This window comes from Salvelinus alpinus, chromosome 31 (assembly GCF_045679555.1).
Source record: "Salvelinus alpinus chromosome 31, SLU_Salpinus.1, whole genome shotgun sequence".
Lineage (NCBI taxonomy): Eukaryota > Metazoa > Chordata > Actinopteri > Salmoniformes > Salmonidae > Salvelinus > Salvelinus alpinus.
The window spans coordinates 19,697,411-19,716,379 of record NC_092116.1 but is presented as its reverse complement, the minus strand read 5'-3'; the positions used below and the strand labels follow the sequence as shown (position 1 = coordinate 19,716,379).

Here is an 18,969-nt window from a genome sequence, read left to right as displayed (position 1 = left end):
TAATAAAACAATACATCATACAAGACAGTGTGCATTATACAAATGTGTATTGCTCCAATACTACACATTTACAATTTAAAATGTACAATATCACAATGTGTGTCTGATTGGAGAGTATCTGTGTGTGTATCTGTGTGTGTGTGTGTGTGTGTGTGTGTGTGTGTGTGTGTGTGTGTGTGTGTGTGTGTGTGTGTGTGTGTGTGTGTGTGTGTGTGTGTGTGTGTGTATGTGTATGTGTGTGTGTGTCTTCACAGTCCATGCTGTTCCATGAGGTGTATTTTTTTAATATCTGTTTTTAAGTAAAATTTTACTGGTCGCTTTAGTTACTTGATGTGGAAGAGAGTTCCATGTAGTCATGGCTCTATATAGTACTGTGCGTCTCCTAGCCTGTGTTCTGGACTTGGGGACTGTGAAGAAGTCTTGTAGGGTATGAGCTGTGTGCTAGTCGTTTGGACAGACAGCTCAGTGCTTACAACACATCAATACCTCTCACAAAGACATGTAGTGATGCAGTCAACCTCTCCTCTACAGTACTTTGAGTCAGGAGAGATTGACATGCATGTTGTTGATATTAGCCCTCTGTGTACATTGAAGGGCCAGTTGGGCTGCTCTGTTCTGGGCCAACTGTAATTTGTCTATGTCCTTCTTTGCAGCACTTGATCAAATAACTGGGCTGTAGTCCAGGTGTGATAACACTAGGACTTGATTGGTTGATTGTGATGTCAAGAAAGCAGAGTTGTGCTTGGTCAGGGACAGACCTCTCCCCATCTTGGCAACCGTTGCATCAATATGTTTTCACCATGTCAGTCGACAATCTAGGGTTACACCAAGCAGTTTAGTCTCCTCAATTGCCACATTATTCATTATAAGATTTAGATGAGGTTTAGAGTTTAGCAAATGATTTGTCAGAAAATACAATGCATATGAGCCCCCCTCCCAAACAAACAAACAATATGGTTCCATCCTCTTTCACCCTATCCAATGTCCACGCCGTTTCACTTGGAAACGCTTGTGGACTCGTTGTTCACAGACTTCAACAGGTTTGGATAAAAATACTTTCATTTATTCCAAATGCATACATTAGACACATTTTTACAAAATACTTATTTTTCTATGAATGAATCCCACGACGATGTATTGTATGGTGATATTTATATGGGTAGGCCTATATGGGGTGGCAGGAAGCCTAGTGGTTAGTCCAGGGGTGGACTAAACTCCTCGAGGGCATGATTGGTGTCACACTTTTTCTCCATCCCTAGTAAACACAGTTGATTAATCAAATTACATTCTAAACTGAAGATCATGATTAGGTGATTATTGGAGTCAGGTGTGTTAGCTGGGGCTGCTGCAAAACTGTGACACCAATCAGGCCCTCGGGGACTGGAATTTCCCACCCCTGGGTTAGAACGTTGGGCCAGTAACCAAACAGTTGCAGGATCGAATCCCCGAGCTGACAAGGTAAAAATCTATTGTTCTGCCCCTGAACAAGGCAGTTAACCCACTGTTCCCCGGTAGGCCGTCATTGTAAATAAGAATTTGTTCTTAACTGATTTTCCTGGTTCAATTTAAAATATATAAAGATGAAACTGTCATGTTAAACAGGTCATTCAGTCCTCAAACATTTATAGGCACATCAATGAATTAAGACCAAGTTGTGCTTCACTTTTTCAATATTGCTTTCATTTTTATCCCACTTACTTTGTTTTGCTCTGACAGGCAATTCATGCAAGGACATCTCTAGTGAGAGCTGCACAGAGGATTCCACACTGAACGATGCCTCATACAACAGTCTAAAAGGATATAACAGGTTTGAACTGGATAATATTAGAATGAAGATGTTTTGGATACACATCAGCATTGTTATACAGTAGATACATTGTCATAATACAGGAAAACATTTAAACCATCTATATGAAATGTATAGTGATGTGTAATGTCTTTTCCATGCATTACAAGATTGTCTAGAGACCATTTCTTTAAGCTGTGTTAGCTTTAGGGACAGTTATGGTCTGCAACGGTATCTAATGTTAGCCAAACTAGAAGATTGGGGCTGTGATGCCAATATACTTCCTTTATAAGGCAGTGACGTGTATGAAGAGAAATGCAGACCTGTCCAATCCAATCAAGCAGTTCTGTGTCCACCAACGACTGATCATGTAGGAAACCAACAGCCTACAGAAGGCAGTGGTCATTGTAAGGGGCTAATTAAGAAATGGGATTAAAGCTAGCGCTCAATGATAGACTACTCAAAAATAGACCCCCGATGAGTTGAAACCATTAAGTATCAAAACATATAATATTATAATTCAAGCTCAGTAATTACTCTACGACATTGTATGTTTATATTATTTCTATAAATAACGTGCCTGAGAATAGTTATTGCTGTCCTAGAATATGTTATCGCTGCTGACTGACTGACTTTTTTCTACCCACATTCCAGTCCAAATCTACAGAACAGAGAATTGTAGTGGGTCTTTATAGCAGTCAGTAGCACAGTCATACGGTACTTAGCAACAGTTTCCCAACAGTCATGTTCGATGGTGCATTTTAAGTGCATGTGTTTGTAGATGGTCTAATCCCCAATCCCCCACCCCTCCCCATTCGTCCACTAGCAACCACATCAAGTGTCCATATCAAGTCTCTCATAGAGAACGTCCTGTCCAAGTGTCCAATCTCAAGCTACAGACATAGTAGTTCTACAGTGTCTATTGTCTCTATATATCTGTGGGGTCAGGCCTTCCTGGCTGAGAACTGATCACAGCCTCTCTCTTCAGGATTTAACCAATGAGAGCCTCTCTCCTGCTGTGGTCAGTGACCCGACCCTCAGGATTCGAACTCGCTGTCGCTGCTAACGGAGTTGTCTGGGGTGGAGGTGCCAGTGCCCCGGCGGTCGGTGCTCGTGCTGCAGTCGCTGGCCTCTGGGCTGCCCGGGTGACGCGGGGAGGCGGCCAGCAGGCGGGGGTGGTGGGCGTGATGCTCCTGGGCAGGACCCTCAGGGGAGCTCCCGGAAGGCAGGTGGGTGGGGTCCTGCTGCAGACTGAGAGAAGAGAGAAGAAAGAGAGAGGAGTATGTTTTAGTTTTTAGAGATACATGGTTGGTTTAAATGGTACCTAACTGGTACTCTCTCTCAATGAGAGCATTCAGCCTGGTCTCATAGGCTAGACGTAACATAGTAATTGTAAATCCGGGACACTAAAATTAACATGTTATGTTACATTTGGTATGGTTACATAAGATAGAAGGTTATTTAAGGCAACAAAAAAAGTATGGTGGTTGGTCGGGCGTATAACGCAAACGTCTAGCAACCCAAAACCTGCGTGTTTGAATATCATGACGGATAACTTTTGCATTTTAGCTAATTAGCAACTATTCAACTACTTACTACTTTTTAGCTACTACTTTTTAGCTACTCACCATGTAACTAACCCTTCCCCTAACCCTAACCTTAACCCTTTAACCTAACTCCTAACCCTTAACCACCTGGCTAACAGTAGCCACAACAAATTGGAATTCGTAACATATCACATGTTTGGCAAATTCGTAACATATCCTAAGAATTGTAATTCGTAACATATCATACAAAATGGATGATGGACATCCACAAATTAATAAATAGCATACGAAACATAAGATATCATACTAATTGGAGTGTCCTGGGTATCTGTTTACTATGCTATGTGTACCCCTGAGTCCAGGGTGCAGCATTGGTTATGTATTTGATGTAAAACAAAAATGAAGATGTCCACAGTCCTATATATATTTTTTTAAATGACTTCTATTATTTAAAATGTCTTAATTTAATTTAATTTCTAAAGTGTTCAACAAGACACAAGAGGTCAAAAGGTTTCGGCTGAGTAGAGTTCCTCTCTGTCTTAACGTACATGTTCTTTGCCGATGCAGCCCTGTCTCTCTGGCGTCGGTTCTTGAACCAATTGCCGACCTGTGTGGGCGTGAGTCCCGTGGCCTGGGCCAGGTGCCGTTTCCTGGATGGGTTTGGGTACGGGTCCTGGAGGTACCACTCTCTGAGCAGGCTGCGAGTTCTCTCCTGTGATACATAAAGGACACAATAATGGTCAGTTCCCTGCTTCATGTAACCAACAGTGTTCCTAATAACTATATCTATCACAATGAGATATGACATACACTACCAGTCCAAAGTTTTAGAACACCTACTCATTCAAGGGTTTTTCTTTATTTTCACTATTTTCTACATTGTAGAATAATAGTGAAGAGATCAAAACTATGAAATAACACATATGGAATCATGTAGTAACCAAAAAAGTGTTTTATATTTGAGATTCTTCAAAGTAGCCACCCTTTGCCTTGATGACAGCTTTGCACACTATTGGCATTCTCTCAACCAGCTTCATGAGGTAGTCACCTGGAATGCAGGTGTGCGTTCTTAAAAGTGAATTTGTGGAATCTCTTTCCTTAATGCGTTTGAGCCAATCAGTTGTGTTGTGACAAGGTGGGAGGGGGTATACAGAAGATAGCCCTATTTGGTAAAACACCAAGTCCATATTATGGCAAGAACAGCTCAAATAAGCAAAGAAAAATGACAGTCCATCATTACCTTAAGACATGAAGGTAGGTCAATACGGAAAATTTCAAGAACTTTGAAAGTTTCTTCAAGAGCAGTCGTAAAAACCATCAAGCGCTATGATGAAACTGGCTCTCATGAGGACCGCCACAGGAATGGAAGACCCAGAGTTACCTCCGCTGCAGAGGATAAGTTCATTAGAGTTTCCAGCCTAAGAAATTGCAGCCCAAATAAATGCTTCACAGAGTTCAAGTAACGGACACATCTCAACATCAACTGTTCAGAGGAGACTGTGTGAATCAGGCCTTCATGGTTGAATTGCTGCAAGGAAACCACTACTAAAGGACACCAATAAGAAGAAGAGACTTGCTTGGGCCAAGAAACATGAGCAATGGACATTAGACCAGTGGAAATTTGTCCTTTGGTCTGGAGTCCAAATTGGAGATTTTTGCTTCCAACCGCCGTGTCTTTGTGAGATGCGATGTGGGTGAACGGATGATCTCCACATGTGTATTTCCCACTGTAAAGCATGGAGGAGGAGGTGTTATGGTGTGGGGGTGCTATAATATAATTTCATGAAATCACAAGTCCAATACAGCAAATGAAAGATAAACATCTTGTGAATCCAGCCATCATTTCCGATTTTTTAAATGTTTTACAGCGAAAACACAATATATATTTATATTAGCTCACCACAATAGCCAAACACACAACGCCATGTTTTCACCATGTTTTCACCGCCAACATAGCTTTCACAAAACCCACAAATAGAGATAAAATTAATCACTAACCTTTGAACAACTTCATCAGATGACAGTCTTATAACATCATGTTATACAATACATTTATGTTTTGTTCGAAAATGTGCATATTTAGAGCTACAAATCCTGGTTTTATATTGTGAATAAGTAGCCATGATACACCAAATTGTCCGGAGCAATTTTGGACAGTCACGTAATCTAACCAAAAAACTCATCATAAACTTTACTAAAAAATACATGTTGTGCAGCAAATGAAAGATACACTGGTTCTTAATGCAACCGCTGTGTTAGATTTTAAAAAATAACTTTAGTACAACATACAGCATGCAATATTGTGAGACAGCGCTCACCTATTCTCCGCCTTGTTGGAGCCAACATATTCCACAAAAATACGAAATAACATCATAAATATTCTCTTACTTTTGATGATCTTCCATCAGAATATTGTGCAAGGAGTCCTAGTTCCAGAATAAATCATTGTTTTGTTTTAGAATGTCAATTTCTTCTGTCGAATTAGCAACTTTGGCTAGCCATGTGGAGGGCACATGTCCAAGAAATCTTTGCACACTGAACGAAAAATTACAAAATTCCCAATAAACGTTGAATAAACTGGTCAAACTCGGTTGAAAATCCTACTTTAGGATGTTTTTCTCATATGTATCCAATAAAATCAGAGCCGGAGCATTTCGTCGTGTATACGTAACGCATTTCAGAAGACAATGTTAGGTTCCCCAGTGCGCAGTTGAATACTGACAAAAGAGCGGACCTGTCACTCCAAAAGCTCTCATTCGGTCTCAGATCAAGCTAGACACCCCATTCAACATTCTACTGCCTGTTGACATCTAGTGGAAGGCGTATGAAGTGCATACAGAACCATAAATATAAGCCAGTTGAATAGGCAGGCCCTGACACAGAGCCCCATTTTCAGAATTTTCACTTCCTATTTGGAAGTTTGCTGCCAAATGAGTTGTTTTACTCACAGATATAATTCAAACAGTTTTAGAAACTTCAGAGTGTTTTCTATCCAATAGTAATAATAATATGCATATTGTATGATCTCGAACAGAGTACGAGGCCGTTTAATTTGGGCACGATTTTTTCCCAAAGTGAAAACAGCGCCCTCTATTAAGAAGAAGTTAACCAGCATGGCTACCACAGCATTCTGCAGTGATGCACCACCCCATCTGGTTTGGTGGGACTATCATTTGTTTTTCAACAGAACAATGACCCAACACACCTCCAGGCTGTGCAAGGGCTATTTTACCAAGAAGGAGAGTGATGGAGTGCTGCATCAGTTAACCTGGCCTCCACAATCCCCCGACCTTAACCAAATTGAGGTGGTTATGTGGGAACTCCTTCAAGACTGTTGGAAAAGCATTCCAGGTGAAGCTGGTTGAGAGAATGCCAAGAGTGTGCAAAGCTGTCATCAAGGAAAAGGGTCGCTATTTGAAGAATCTCAAATATAATATGCATTTTGATTTGTTCAACACTTTTTTGGTTACTAAATGATTCCATGTGTATTATTACATAGTTTTGATGTCTTCGCTATTTTTCTACAATGTAGAAAATAGTACAAATAAAGAAAAATCCTTGAATGAGTAGGTGTTCTAAAACTTTTGACCGGTAGTGTATACAGTATGTTGGTGTTGTGTCTTTACTAGGCTACTCCATTGTTATCAGTTAGAGAAGATCGCCTAGACCTAAGACATTACAACCAAATAATCGTATAATTGGATGAAATAATTGGATTTAAGGGATAATAATTATAATCCACATTATCAACATAAATATGTTGCACTGTATATAGGCTCAGGATGAAAAGCTTAGTACTGATGTAACCTGGGGAGTGGGGATATCCCCTAAGCTCCCCTGACCTATATACTGTCTATAGCAACAGTGAGTGCTCAGCCTCTGCCCTTTCACCTAATGCTCAGGCACAGACTTTATCCCTTCAATCTTGTAGACAACAACCTGGGCCAGAGACTGACACACGGGGCTTATATTGTTTAACGTCCATGGACCGTCTGTGGAAATGTGACCTGCTCAAAGCGTGTATCTGTCCAGGGTTAAGTCTAAGGCTACTCAGTCAGTCATGGATCTTTACACTGTATGTTCTGAAATGCCCATTCCCTGCCCTGAGGCAAGTGCTTTCATATGCATTTAATTGGGTTTAGTTGGTTGAAGTGCTGTCTGCTCCCCTATCATTACCAGGGATGTTCCCTATGGCCGCTGACCAAAAGTAGTGCACTATAGAAGGAATAGGGTGCCATTTTGGAACACAGCCTAGGTGATTGCTCACTGCTGTGAGGGATGGAAACCCCAGAGTAAAATACTGCCGCAGGTGGACTCTGACACACACGGCTTAAGCAGACTGACTCTCTCCATGGCTGCGTCCCAAATGGAACCCTTTTGACCAGGGTCCATAGAGTTTGGGTAAAAAGCAGAGCACTCTATAGGGAATATGGTGCCATTTGAGACACAGCCCATGAACTTCAGCCCTAGCCTACGGCAGCACAGTCCCTGTTTAACAGGCTCGCCTGGTGCTCTTTAACCCCAGGATTACTACCTGCAGGTTGAAGTAGCCTGACATCCAGACCTGTTTTGTGCTAAAATTAAGATTGTTAGCACAAACAGACTGGTACCCAGGCTGAGGTTGAAGAGCAGAGGCATGACTTCCCGCCTATGTCCTTTACATGTTGAGATTTAGATCAAAATAAAGTTTGAGAATACTTTTAAATGAAATATATATTCTTTGTGTAGCCTATTCAGTCTTTTGAGCTTCAGCCTGTAAGTCATACGGTACACTTTCATCACATTCGTTTTGTGATTCCACACATAGATGCTGATGCATATTGATCAGTGGCAAAGCCAGAGATGGTTGAGCAATGAGATTGTATAGACAGTCATTTATTGCTTCCCTACACTGTAAAAAGTCATTCGTTCTGCTAACTCAATTTTTGTGTGGAAACCCGTTGCCTAGAACCATTGAAGTAACCCAACTCAAAGTATTGCAGTGTTTAATAGTTAATTAATAAAAAGTGACATCACCACCCATATGGTTATTTTTTAAAGTTGTAAATACTTTTGTTTTATGAACTTTTTGACACTAAATTGCATGATGTATTCTGAACTATAACGATTGTAGTTATTTGAATGGAATATTTGTTGTAATGAACATAAAAATGTGGGGTCCCTTCTACTTAAATTATTAACCTTCCTTACAAATAGTTTTCAAGTGTAATTAGTAAGTAGTTCTAATTAGTAATTTCCAGTGGTTGTGTCTTACTGTTTAATATTGTTTTATGTATTTGATGACTTGTCATTTTAACCTGCCTTAGCAAGCATTGTCGATCACAGTGCTCATTCCTCTAGCAGTAAACGGGAAGAGCTGTAAGCATTACAAGATGCCGCATTAGCCTCTGTCATTAAGAGTGGTGCACATTACCTTGTTGATGGTGGAAATGGCATCTGTCATTATTGAACGTCAATTTGTCTGACTGTTTTGATATCCGTTCATCATGATAAATTACACCTCAGAACAACAAATTGCTTAATACTATTTTAGAAAAAAATCACCTTTTTATTTTTAAACATGCATACAACATTGTGTAAAAGTCCACAATATTTGAATTACCCACAATCCTCTAAAAACAGAGCCATGTTCACTATTAAGTATTCATAACTTGTAAAAACACAATAATTCTATATCAGCACAACACAGATAAATGAAGTGTTTATTATTCAAATATCAATGTCTGACTACTCCGTTGTTATTATAAGTAAAGACGTAAAACATAATAAAACAAATTCGTTTCTATTTATAAATAGCCTGCGTGAAGAGCGATCAGGGCTGGAGAAAAATAGATAACCCTGGTCCATGTTATTTACACTTAATATGCCAACGTTCCATGATGGGACCTTGTGAATTAATTTCAAATGTTTCAGTGTAAGAATGTAAAAAAAAATGTTTTACAAATTAGCATGTAGTGAGTCAGCCCAGTGTACCCAAGTATTGAAATGCATGGTTAGAGATATGAGTTCAATATAAGTAGCTACATATATAAATTATTCTCTAATATATAGCCAGGTGGTGCGTAAAATGGATCATGGAAAGGTGCGTCACTATAGTTATGGAAGGTAAAGTGCCTAACTACTATTGGTGCGAAAGAATATTACTTACAGCTTGGTGTCTCACCTTAAAGCAGTGCGTCTTCTGTTCGCCGTCCCAGATGGTGCGAGGCAGGGGGAACTTCTTGCGGATGCGGTACTTCTCCACGGGTCCCAGGGCACGGCCCCGGAGCCGCTCCGCCTCGCGGTAGTGCGCATCCAGCCACAGATCTTGGAGCTTGGCGTGAGACTCGCGCGTAAAGCGGTGGCTCTGGAGGATCTGGTAAAGCGCCTCGAAGTTTCCTCCGTGGAAGGCAACCAGCGCCCTGGCGCGCATCACTGACTCGTGGCGGTTGAGCGCCTCCCCCGCGGAGCCAGGGACAGCGGCAGGCAGGGACCATAAGAACCGCCCAAGGCGCTCGATGTCGCCGGTCTCCTCGAGGTTCTCGCACACCCGAGCCACTTGCTCCGGGGTGAACATAGGCAGAGGGAACATATTTCGTTGTTCTCAGACTTTGTCAACAAACAAAATAGTCTAAATTTGCTAAATAGACATGGCCAATGGTCATATCATTCCAACTGCCTGGTGCGTGTTCAAATAAAGAGACCGTAGCCTGCGATGAAGCAAAACGCGCTTGAAGTGTCCTTTTACGCACCACGGTCACCGTGCGCCTACAGAGTGATGTGAAAGTTCAGTTGAGTCAAATATAGGCCTAGTTTTGCAGTGGAAAAAGACACCAAACAAAATCTGATTGGTAGCGAGTTGCTTATGTAAGTTGTGTCTCCTCTTTTCCCGGTATTGGCGAGCTATGCTATATGTGAGAAGATTCGTGGCGGGGTCATGCGCTTCCAGGAGTTCAGGCCGTTCTAGTAGGCTAAAGAATGAACGCCAAGAGTCAACCGGTATTTATAGCTAGATGCAATTAGCATCGTTGTAGTTGTTTTGAGACGGATTATGCGCCTCGGAGGTCATTAGCCACTTAGGGGGTGGTGTGTGTGTGTGTGGTGGTGGTGGGGGGGGGGGCAGCCTGATCAGATTGTTTGGCTTAGTCGAGGGATACATTGACTGTCAGGCTGATTGGTAAGCTAACAACAAGGATATTTAATTGGTCTGATCTGCATAACCTGCAGGCCGGGCGAAATCCATTTCAGGACAGGGGACAGGGAGGGAGGAAGATGGGAAGAGAAGTGAGCAGGAAAATATGGGTAAACAAGATTTACCCATTAGGCCGGTTTTTCCTGGAAAGAGTTTAATCACCCAAATATAATGAAGTGATGAATAATCAATAACTTTTCTGTGACTAATAGCACACTTTATATTGGAATAGTACATGTGTCATATAACTTTTGTGCTTAAAATCGATTGAAAAAATCAGGATAGGACGAATGTATAGTTTAAATGTTGGGTGAATTCAGAAAGAGTGGGACATCATATAAACTGGGACAGCTTAATCCTGATGCGTTTAATTCTTGGTCTTACAAGAGAAAATAAAAACAATTCTTACTAACCCTTGCAGACAACACACATGATCAAAATCAAATCACTTCATTGGTGTGACATCATAGAGGGGCAGAGCACGCGTTAAAAAGGAAGCTCACCCGGTGAAGGACACAGTACACTTTTTGTTTTATTTTGATGTTAAGGTTATACAACTGTAATAAATAATGCACTGTGCAAAATTGTGATGTAAATGTGCATACTATGAACTGGTGCATCAAAATATATTTTAAAAAGTTGCTAACATCATTTCAATTTTGTAATTCAGTCATTTGTGTTGTTGTACTATATCCTGTTCGTTTTTTCTTTCTGTTATTAGACTGTTATTTGAGTGAATTCAGAAAACTGTCCGTCTTCTGTAACCTGTTCAGACACCTATCCAACATATTAACACAGAATGTCATACACTTATTAAATCCTCAGATGCTTCCTAATCACAAAAAAAAATTGAATTGTCATTGGGGTACCATTGGGACTATAATAAGGGTGTCCCAATTGATCTAATCTGCTGTCCCAGTCTACCACATGATTTTGGCTCAGAGTACACAAACGGGTGCGTCATGCCTCCTGTGAACATTTGTTTTTTGGGGGTGTGATTAGGAAACATCTTAAAGACTTCAGAAATGTATCAGGTGTTGGGCTAATATGTTGGATAGATGATGAAAGAGGTTACAGAAGACAGAAATGCAAAACGTGTCCCACTTATTCCAAATTCACCCTACAGAAAGTTTGGCGACTGATTATTTTAGGTCTTGAGTAAATTGTGTATATTTCAGGCATGCCTAACAGTGATACTAGCAAGAGCAGTGTGCTGGTTTCTCTTTTCTTTTAGATAGGCCTAAACCAAACAGAATTTAGGCTACAATTGTTTTCAGATGTTTTTTTATTATTAAGTTTTGAATCTGCTTAAAAAAATTAAGGCAACAAGAATATACTTCATATTATTAGTAGATGTAACTCTGTTTTTGAGTAACAATCGTTTGAATAAATTGTTTGGATTCACACAAATAAAGTAAGTCCAGAGAATTAATAATAGCTATAAAAATGTGTTCGATTTTTTAAATTGAACCTTTATTTAACAAGGCAAGTCAGTTAAGAACACATTCTTATTTATAATGAAAGCCTACCGGGGAACAGTGGGTTAACTGCCTTGTTCATGGGCAGAACGACCGATTTTTACCTTGTCAACTCGGGGATTTCTTTCGGTTACTGGTCCAACGCTCTAACCACTAGGCTACCTATCGGATTTACTGATAATATGATTAAATATGAGTTGATGTCACACCAATATTTAGTAAACCCTACATGAGTGTTCACGTGCTAGTCGGAAGTCAGATTTTCCGATTTGCTAACTGGATGAACGCTTTGACTATCATGTGAGCAAGTTATTAATCCACCAGCAGTAGCCTACCTGGAGGTAGAACTGCAGGCATTGCATGATGCTGAATTTGCCTCTGTCATTAAAAATGGTCATGGTGGGAATGGGTGGTATCGCCATTGAACATCAATTTGTCAACGGTTTTGATATCCGTTCATCATAATCCATCATGGCACAACAAGCTGCTCAATACTAATATAGAAATATAGCCTACTTTTCTTTCTTCAGAAATGCATACAACATTGTGTAAAAAATAAAATGGACCCACAATCCTCCAAAAAACGGGCAAATTGTTGCAATAACTTAAAATTGTTAAGTTGAGAGAAATATTATTATTATTATTAATATTTACAAAATGTATTAACATTTAGTAAATTAAATCACATACTCTTCTATCTTTTTGGTTATCCTCATAAAATATATATTTTTTGGGTCAAATGAAATGAACAAATCATTGAAATGACCTGATCTCATTTTTATTATGTAGGCCTATATGTTGTAGTTTTTCTTTCAATTTACCCCGTAATTATCATTTACAGTGTTGGTGGATGGATGCACCCTGGCTCAGAAAATGTATGGGCTATAGATGACAGACAGCTATAATATACCCTCCGTTTTTAATAAGGATCGGATCTGAGCGCCAGAGCGCGTTAGGCTTGCATGAAAACCTATATCACATGCGATGCGGCAGCGTCCATTTACCGCGTCGACATTTCCGAGGCGATTGCATCGTCTCAACGCACCTGACAAACGAATCGCATGTTAATTCAAGTGGACACTGTTATACCGTAATCTCCCCATCCCGGTTGGTCCCCGGGTCAGGATCGAAAAAACCCCACCAGTCTCTCGAGGCAGGATGATGGGGATCCACGACAGTTACACGAGGGCACGGTATTACATGATCCTGCCCCATGGGCTCAATACCTCTCTGATCTTATAGTATTAATCAGTCTTTAGGGGACAATAAATCCAGTTTAGAATAAGCATCTGTCTATGAATGCCTACAGCAAACACACATGAAAGGCTATGATATGAGTATAGGCTATAGGGAATTGATATGCCCAATTAGCCCATTAGGTTATAGCCTATAGCTTTTCTATTTCATTCAACAGATCTTGGTCTTTATGCAAATTGCAGTTTAATATATTATTGTTTTGTTTAGGGAGTAATGTCAATAGGTTTGTGTACAATGATGGCTAGCATAGCCACAGGATGTAGGTGTGATACAAAATAAAATATCTGACAAAACATATCCCCCCAAACTACTATGATAGCTAGCCTATATGTTGGTGGAGGTGGGTTGGGATCCATTTAGGAAGATCCACATTAAAAATATATCTTGCTATTCTTGAATTGGAATTCCAATAATTCTCCTTAATTGATAGAATTGAAATGGAATTGACCCCAACCTTGCCCAGTACACCCCTAGTCTAGAGTGCCACATGCTTGCCAATCCCCCACCACCAAACCAAGCTTATGGGCTTTGTATGCATATATGTTTTAAAATACAGGTTGTAGTCAAATTAAGAGGTCATGGTTTAAAATAAGGTAAATGGATTTAGTCTTGTCTAATAATCTGTCTACACAACACAAATATGGGTTTACTTATCAGACAATGCTGGCTTAGCTGGGGACATTCAGGGTGATGATTGATTATAGAATTAAGTCAACAGACAAGATATTCAGACTTTATTAAGTCAACAGACAAGTAATTCAGACTTTATGCAAAATGTAAGTGTAATAGCTGAGTTAGTAAGTAAATATGTTATTGTATTAGAAGGTTTTTGGTTTTCTTATTTTGTTTTATTGCTTACTCTTTTGTACACCTCTGAAAATAACTAGTCCAATTGAATCAATCAATCATGATTTATAAAGCCCTTTTTACATCAGCAAATGTCACACAGTGCTTATACAGAAACCCAGCCTAAAACCTCAAACAGCAAGCAATGCAGATGTAGAAGCACGGTGGCTAGGAAAAACTCCCTAGAAAGGCAGGAACCTAGGAAGAAACCTAGAGAGGAACCAGGCTCTGAGGGTTGGCCAGTGCTCTTCTAGCTGTGCCGGGAGGCGATTATAAGAGTACAAGGGCATTAAGGCCAGATTGGGTATTTGACCAGCAGGGTCAAATAATAATCACAGTGGTTGTAGAGGGTGCAACAGGTCAGCACCTCAGGAGTAAATGTCAGTTGGGTTTTCATAGCCGAGCATTCAGAGGTTGAGACAGGAGGTGCGGTAGAGAGAGAGAGAGGGAGAGAGAGGAAGAGTCGAAAACAGCATGTCTGGGACAAGGTATAAAATATAAAATATCATTACATAAAAGCAGTGATATTTTAAAGATTTTTTTTTTTTAACTTCATATTCATTATCTCCAGCACCACCCCAACATCAACATATGTGAAAACTGTGCGCTTCTATGTTTTGTAGTAAAAAAGATAGAGGCAGCTTTATTAAATAGTATCCGCAAAAGATCAGTCTCAACGACAACAGTGAAGAGGCGACTCCAGGATGCTGGCATTCTAGGCAGAGTTGCAAAGAAAAAGCCATATCTCAGACTGGCCAATAAAAATAAAAGATTAAGATGGGCAAAAGAACACAGACACTGGACAGAGGAACTCTGCCTAGAAGGACAGCAACCCAGAGTCGCCTCTTCAATGTTGACGTTGAGACAGGTGTTCTGCAGGTACTATTTAATAAAACTGCCAGATGAGGACTTCGGAGGCGTCTTTTTCTCAAACTAGACACTAATGTACTTGTGCTCTTGCTCAGTTGTGCACTGGGGCCTCCCACTCCTCTTTCTATTCTGGTTAGAGCCAGTTTGCGGTATTCTGTGAGGGGAGTAGTACACAGCGTTGTACGAGATCTTCAGTTTCTTGGCAATTTCTCTCATGGAACAGCCTTCATTTCTCAGAACAAGAATAGACTGATGAGTTTCAGGAGAAAGTTCTTTGTTTCTGGACCTTTTGAGTCTGTAATCGAACCCACAAATGCTGATGCTCCAGATACTCAACTAGTCTAAAGGCCAGTTGTATTGCTTCTTTAATCAGGACAACAGTTTTCAGCTGCGCTAACATAATTGCAAGAGGGTTTTCTAATGATCAATTAGCCTTTTAAATGACTAACTTGGATTAGCTAATACAACATGCCATTGGAACACAGGTTGCTGATAATAGTCCTCTGTATACCTATGTAGATATTCCATAAAAAATCTGCCGTTTCCAGCTACAATAGTCATTTACAACATTAACAATGTCTACACTGTATTTCTGATCAATTTTACGTTATTTTAATGGACAAAAAACGTGCTTTTCTTTCAAAAACAAGGACATATCTAAGTGACCCCAAACTTTTGAACGGTAGTGTATATAATAGGCGGTGTCAGAGGAAAGCCCATAAAATTGTGAGACTCCAGTCACCCAAGTCACAGACTGTTTTCTCTGCTACCACACAGCAAGCGGTAGTGGAGCGCCAAATCTAGGACCAAAAGGCTCCTTAACAGTTTCTACCCCCAAGCTATAAGACTGCTGAACAATTCATCAAAAATCCACCGGATTACTTACATTACTTACTATTTACATTACTTACTTTTTATTATTTTTTACTCTAGTTTATTTGGTAAATATTTTCTTAACTCTTCTTGAACTGCACTGTTGGTTAAGGGCATTTCACGGTAAGGTCTACACTGTATGTACAGGAACATTGTTATTCTAAATGTTTATACAGTATGTCCATATAAAAATATACAGTTTAACTTTAATATCAACAAAAATATTAAGGTTTAAAAATGTACAACATTATAACTGCAATGTTAAAAAAACAGTTTGTGACAAAAATAGTATTTTTCAAATGGATTCAGCAGAAACAGCAAGTAGCCTAACTCAAGGAAAGAGTACAGATTCCCAGAGAGCAGCAGATGATAGCCTGCCTATATGTTATATCCTAAAACTAGATTCGATTATCAGGGCAGTGGGGTGCAGTGTGTGTGTGTGTGTCGGGGGATTGTACTGTGTGTGTTCAAGTGGCACACAGCCGGTATTTAGAGGAACAGAGAGAGGGAGAAAGATGAACCGGGGGAAGATCATACCATTAATCTGACCCTGTTAGGTCTCAGACACTTCCCTCCACCGCCACACACCCCTCTATCCCCCTCCCTGAACCCCAACCAACCCTAAATCTAGTAACACTGAGAGCAGACTGAGGGAGCTGAAATCTGATAAACCACTCCCAAGCCGTTAGAATGGGATGAATCATAAAATGAAGATGGGATAAGGGAATGAGAGGATGATGGTGTGTGTGTGTGTGTGTGCGTCAGTCAGTATCAGGGTGTTTAAACTGTATTGATTTATTGAATGCTATACATTCTTAGAGGCATTGTTTTGATATGATACATACAATAGCGTGCTGATAGAGCCTGCCAATGTTAACCTAATAAAATTGTTCATATTCTTAGCTTAATTATCAGTATTGCACTCTTTGACCTATATAGTGCATGCATTGATATGTAGGCTACGTGTGCCTTTACATTTTTTATGTAGTTCTGTCTTTGAGCTGTTCTTGTCTATTAATGATCTGTGTTATGTCATGTTTCATGTTTTCTGTGGACCCCAGGAAGAGTAGCTGCTGCTTTTGCAACAGCTAATTATAATAAAATACCAAATACCAAAAACCAAGCAAAGTTTCCAAGCTGAATCAAACATATTGGGGCTGAAGAGTGGTCATCAACCTTGAAGCAACATTTCTATCTATTTATCAATTTGTTAGCAGAGTTATTTGAAGTGTCAGGAAACATTGCCTTTACATTTCAATCACTCTGTAACTCTGATATTCAGCGCTAGGGATTGAATCAAGCCCTTGGTCTTAGTAAGAGCATGACCGGCGGCTTCACCAACTCTCCAATGTGTTTTGTTCAGCTTGTAAACTTGCAAGAGCGCAATATTGACTATAAAGGCAAGGAAATGAACAACGGGATGGTTTAGCTACCTGGCCGAAAAAAATGGTCTCATAAGTTATGTGACTAAACAACTCCGATCTCAAAGCAGAATGTGCTATAACACCACTACTTCTACCGTCTGTATCATAGAGATACAACATAATACTTTTGTGTTCTAATTCATTCTGTGACCATATGCACATATCTGGACCCCCTTCCCGTACCCCCCTCCCCTCTTCCCCTTTCTGGACAAGACAAGGTCTACGTTCCAAATGGTACCCTATTCCCTATAAATAGTGCACTACTTTTGACCAGAGCCTTATGGGCCCCGGGAAAATGTAGTGCATCATAAAGGGAAGAGAGAGCCATTCGTGATGCAGTCCAAGGCATTATGATGGTGGAACCCCACTTGGCATAATTAATTAGGCTTAAGCAAGAAGCCCTGCTTAAAAACTAGCTGTTGGTTTTGCCATCAGGAAAGGCAGGGGGTGTTAGGCCCTGTGGGCGGGGTATTATCCATCCAACCATGCTGTATAAATCCACAACACAATTAACAAGCAACTGGGAGGAGAACTAATTACCATTATTTACTCATCACTGGCCCCAACCCCCATTCCTCCCCAAAGAAAAGGGGGTCAACACACACACACAGCGAAACACACACAGTAAGCACACACACACACACTCGCATAAGCGTAACACACCAACACACTAATTCCCTCCCTGCAAGTGAAGTAGGGGCTAATTACAAATGCATTTGCAACTCAATAGCAGTATACTCTCAGACAGGTCTAGTGTCCCCCTGCTCCCCTGTTCCTTCCCCACCTAGCAGGGCCTCCCTCGCAGCACCAAACAAACAATATATTCACTTCCCCTTATGCTGTTGAGAGGTGCTATAGAGGTGAAAGAGCAAAAGACAAGGGGGAATCCTCATCTCATCTTAACAGTCAGAAGGACACGGCAGAGCTCTTATTTTAACCAGCATCTACCACGTATTAACAACATACCTATTGTTGTTGTTTGCATTGTACTAAATATCTGTTGACTTTTTTGTTGTTGTTGAGAGGTATGGCGGGTTTATCATTTTAAAAATAAATGCATAATTTTCTCCCTGTGATATGATGATATCCACAGGAATAGGTTTTCTAACACAACTAAAAAGCATAAAGGTTATCTGTCTATGTAACTTTTCATGCTAATGAAAATAAACAAAAAAAATGTTTACCACATTGTACAATATTTACCACAATGACAAGTTACCTAACTAACACACATCTCATTTCCAGGAGAGATTCTACAGAAAATCCCTTCTAACTTGAATCAATGGTCAAATTAGTCTACATGTCACCGGGGGGTCATAAAGCCGAACAGAGATTATATATCATAATGAGATGTTCTTTTCCGCTTCAGTTAACGGCCCATCCTCCTAATACAGTCCCAGAAAGTACTCCACCACCCATAGAAGTTGAAGCACGAGTTCTGGCCACCCATCATGGAATCGCCACTTGGATGGAGATGCCCGCTCTCTAGTAATACTATTTCTATGGATCCACCCTAACGAAGGTATCATCCATTGCTGTGTGTGAAGATTAGTTTACACAAGGGGATCTCCTCTCGGTGGCTAACCGACCAACTGACGACACATTCTAATTTAGGCTCTCTGCAGGAGAAAATAGATCCAGGGACGGATGGGTGGGTGGACGGATCACTCTCAGGGTTTGTTTGTTTATTTGCTGTGCTGGTCATTGGTCTTTGTGC

General features: G+C 40.3%; 1 protein-coding gene across 2 annotated transcripts; it reads right to left on the bottom strand.

Moving 5' to 3' along the window:
- Positions 1–1,047: 1,047 nt before the first annotated feature.
- Positions 1,048–10,263, bottom strand: LOC139561926 (homeobox protein SIX6-like). 2 transcript variants are annotated; one of them, XM_071379363.1, is made up of 3 exons: positions 9,482–10,263; positions 3,882–4,045; positions 1,048–3,037 (listed from the first exon to the last, which is right to left on the bottom strand). In XM_071379363.1, the coding sequence occupies exons 1-3, from the start codon at positions 9,902–9,904 to the stop codon at positions 2,824–2,826; spliced, it is 801 nt and encodes a 266-aa protein (XP_071235464.1). In that variant the 5' UTR covers positions 9,905–10,263; the 3' UTR covers positions 1,048–2,823. The 2 variants fall into 2 exon arrangements, with proteins under 2 accessions (XP_071235464.1, XP_071235466.1); XM_071379365.1 differs by having other exon boundaries at positions 9,497–10,263.
- Positions 10,264–18,969: the final 8,706 nt, after the last annotated feature.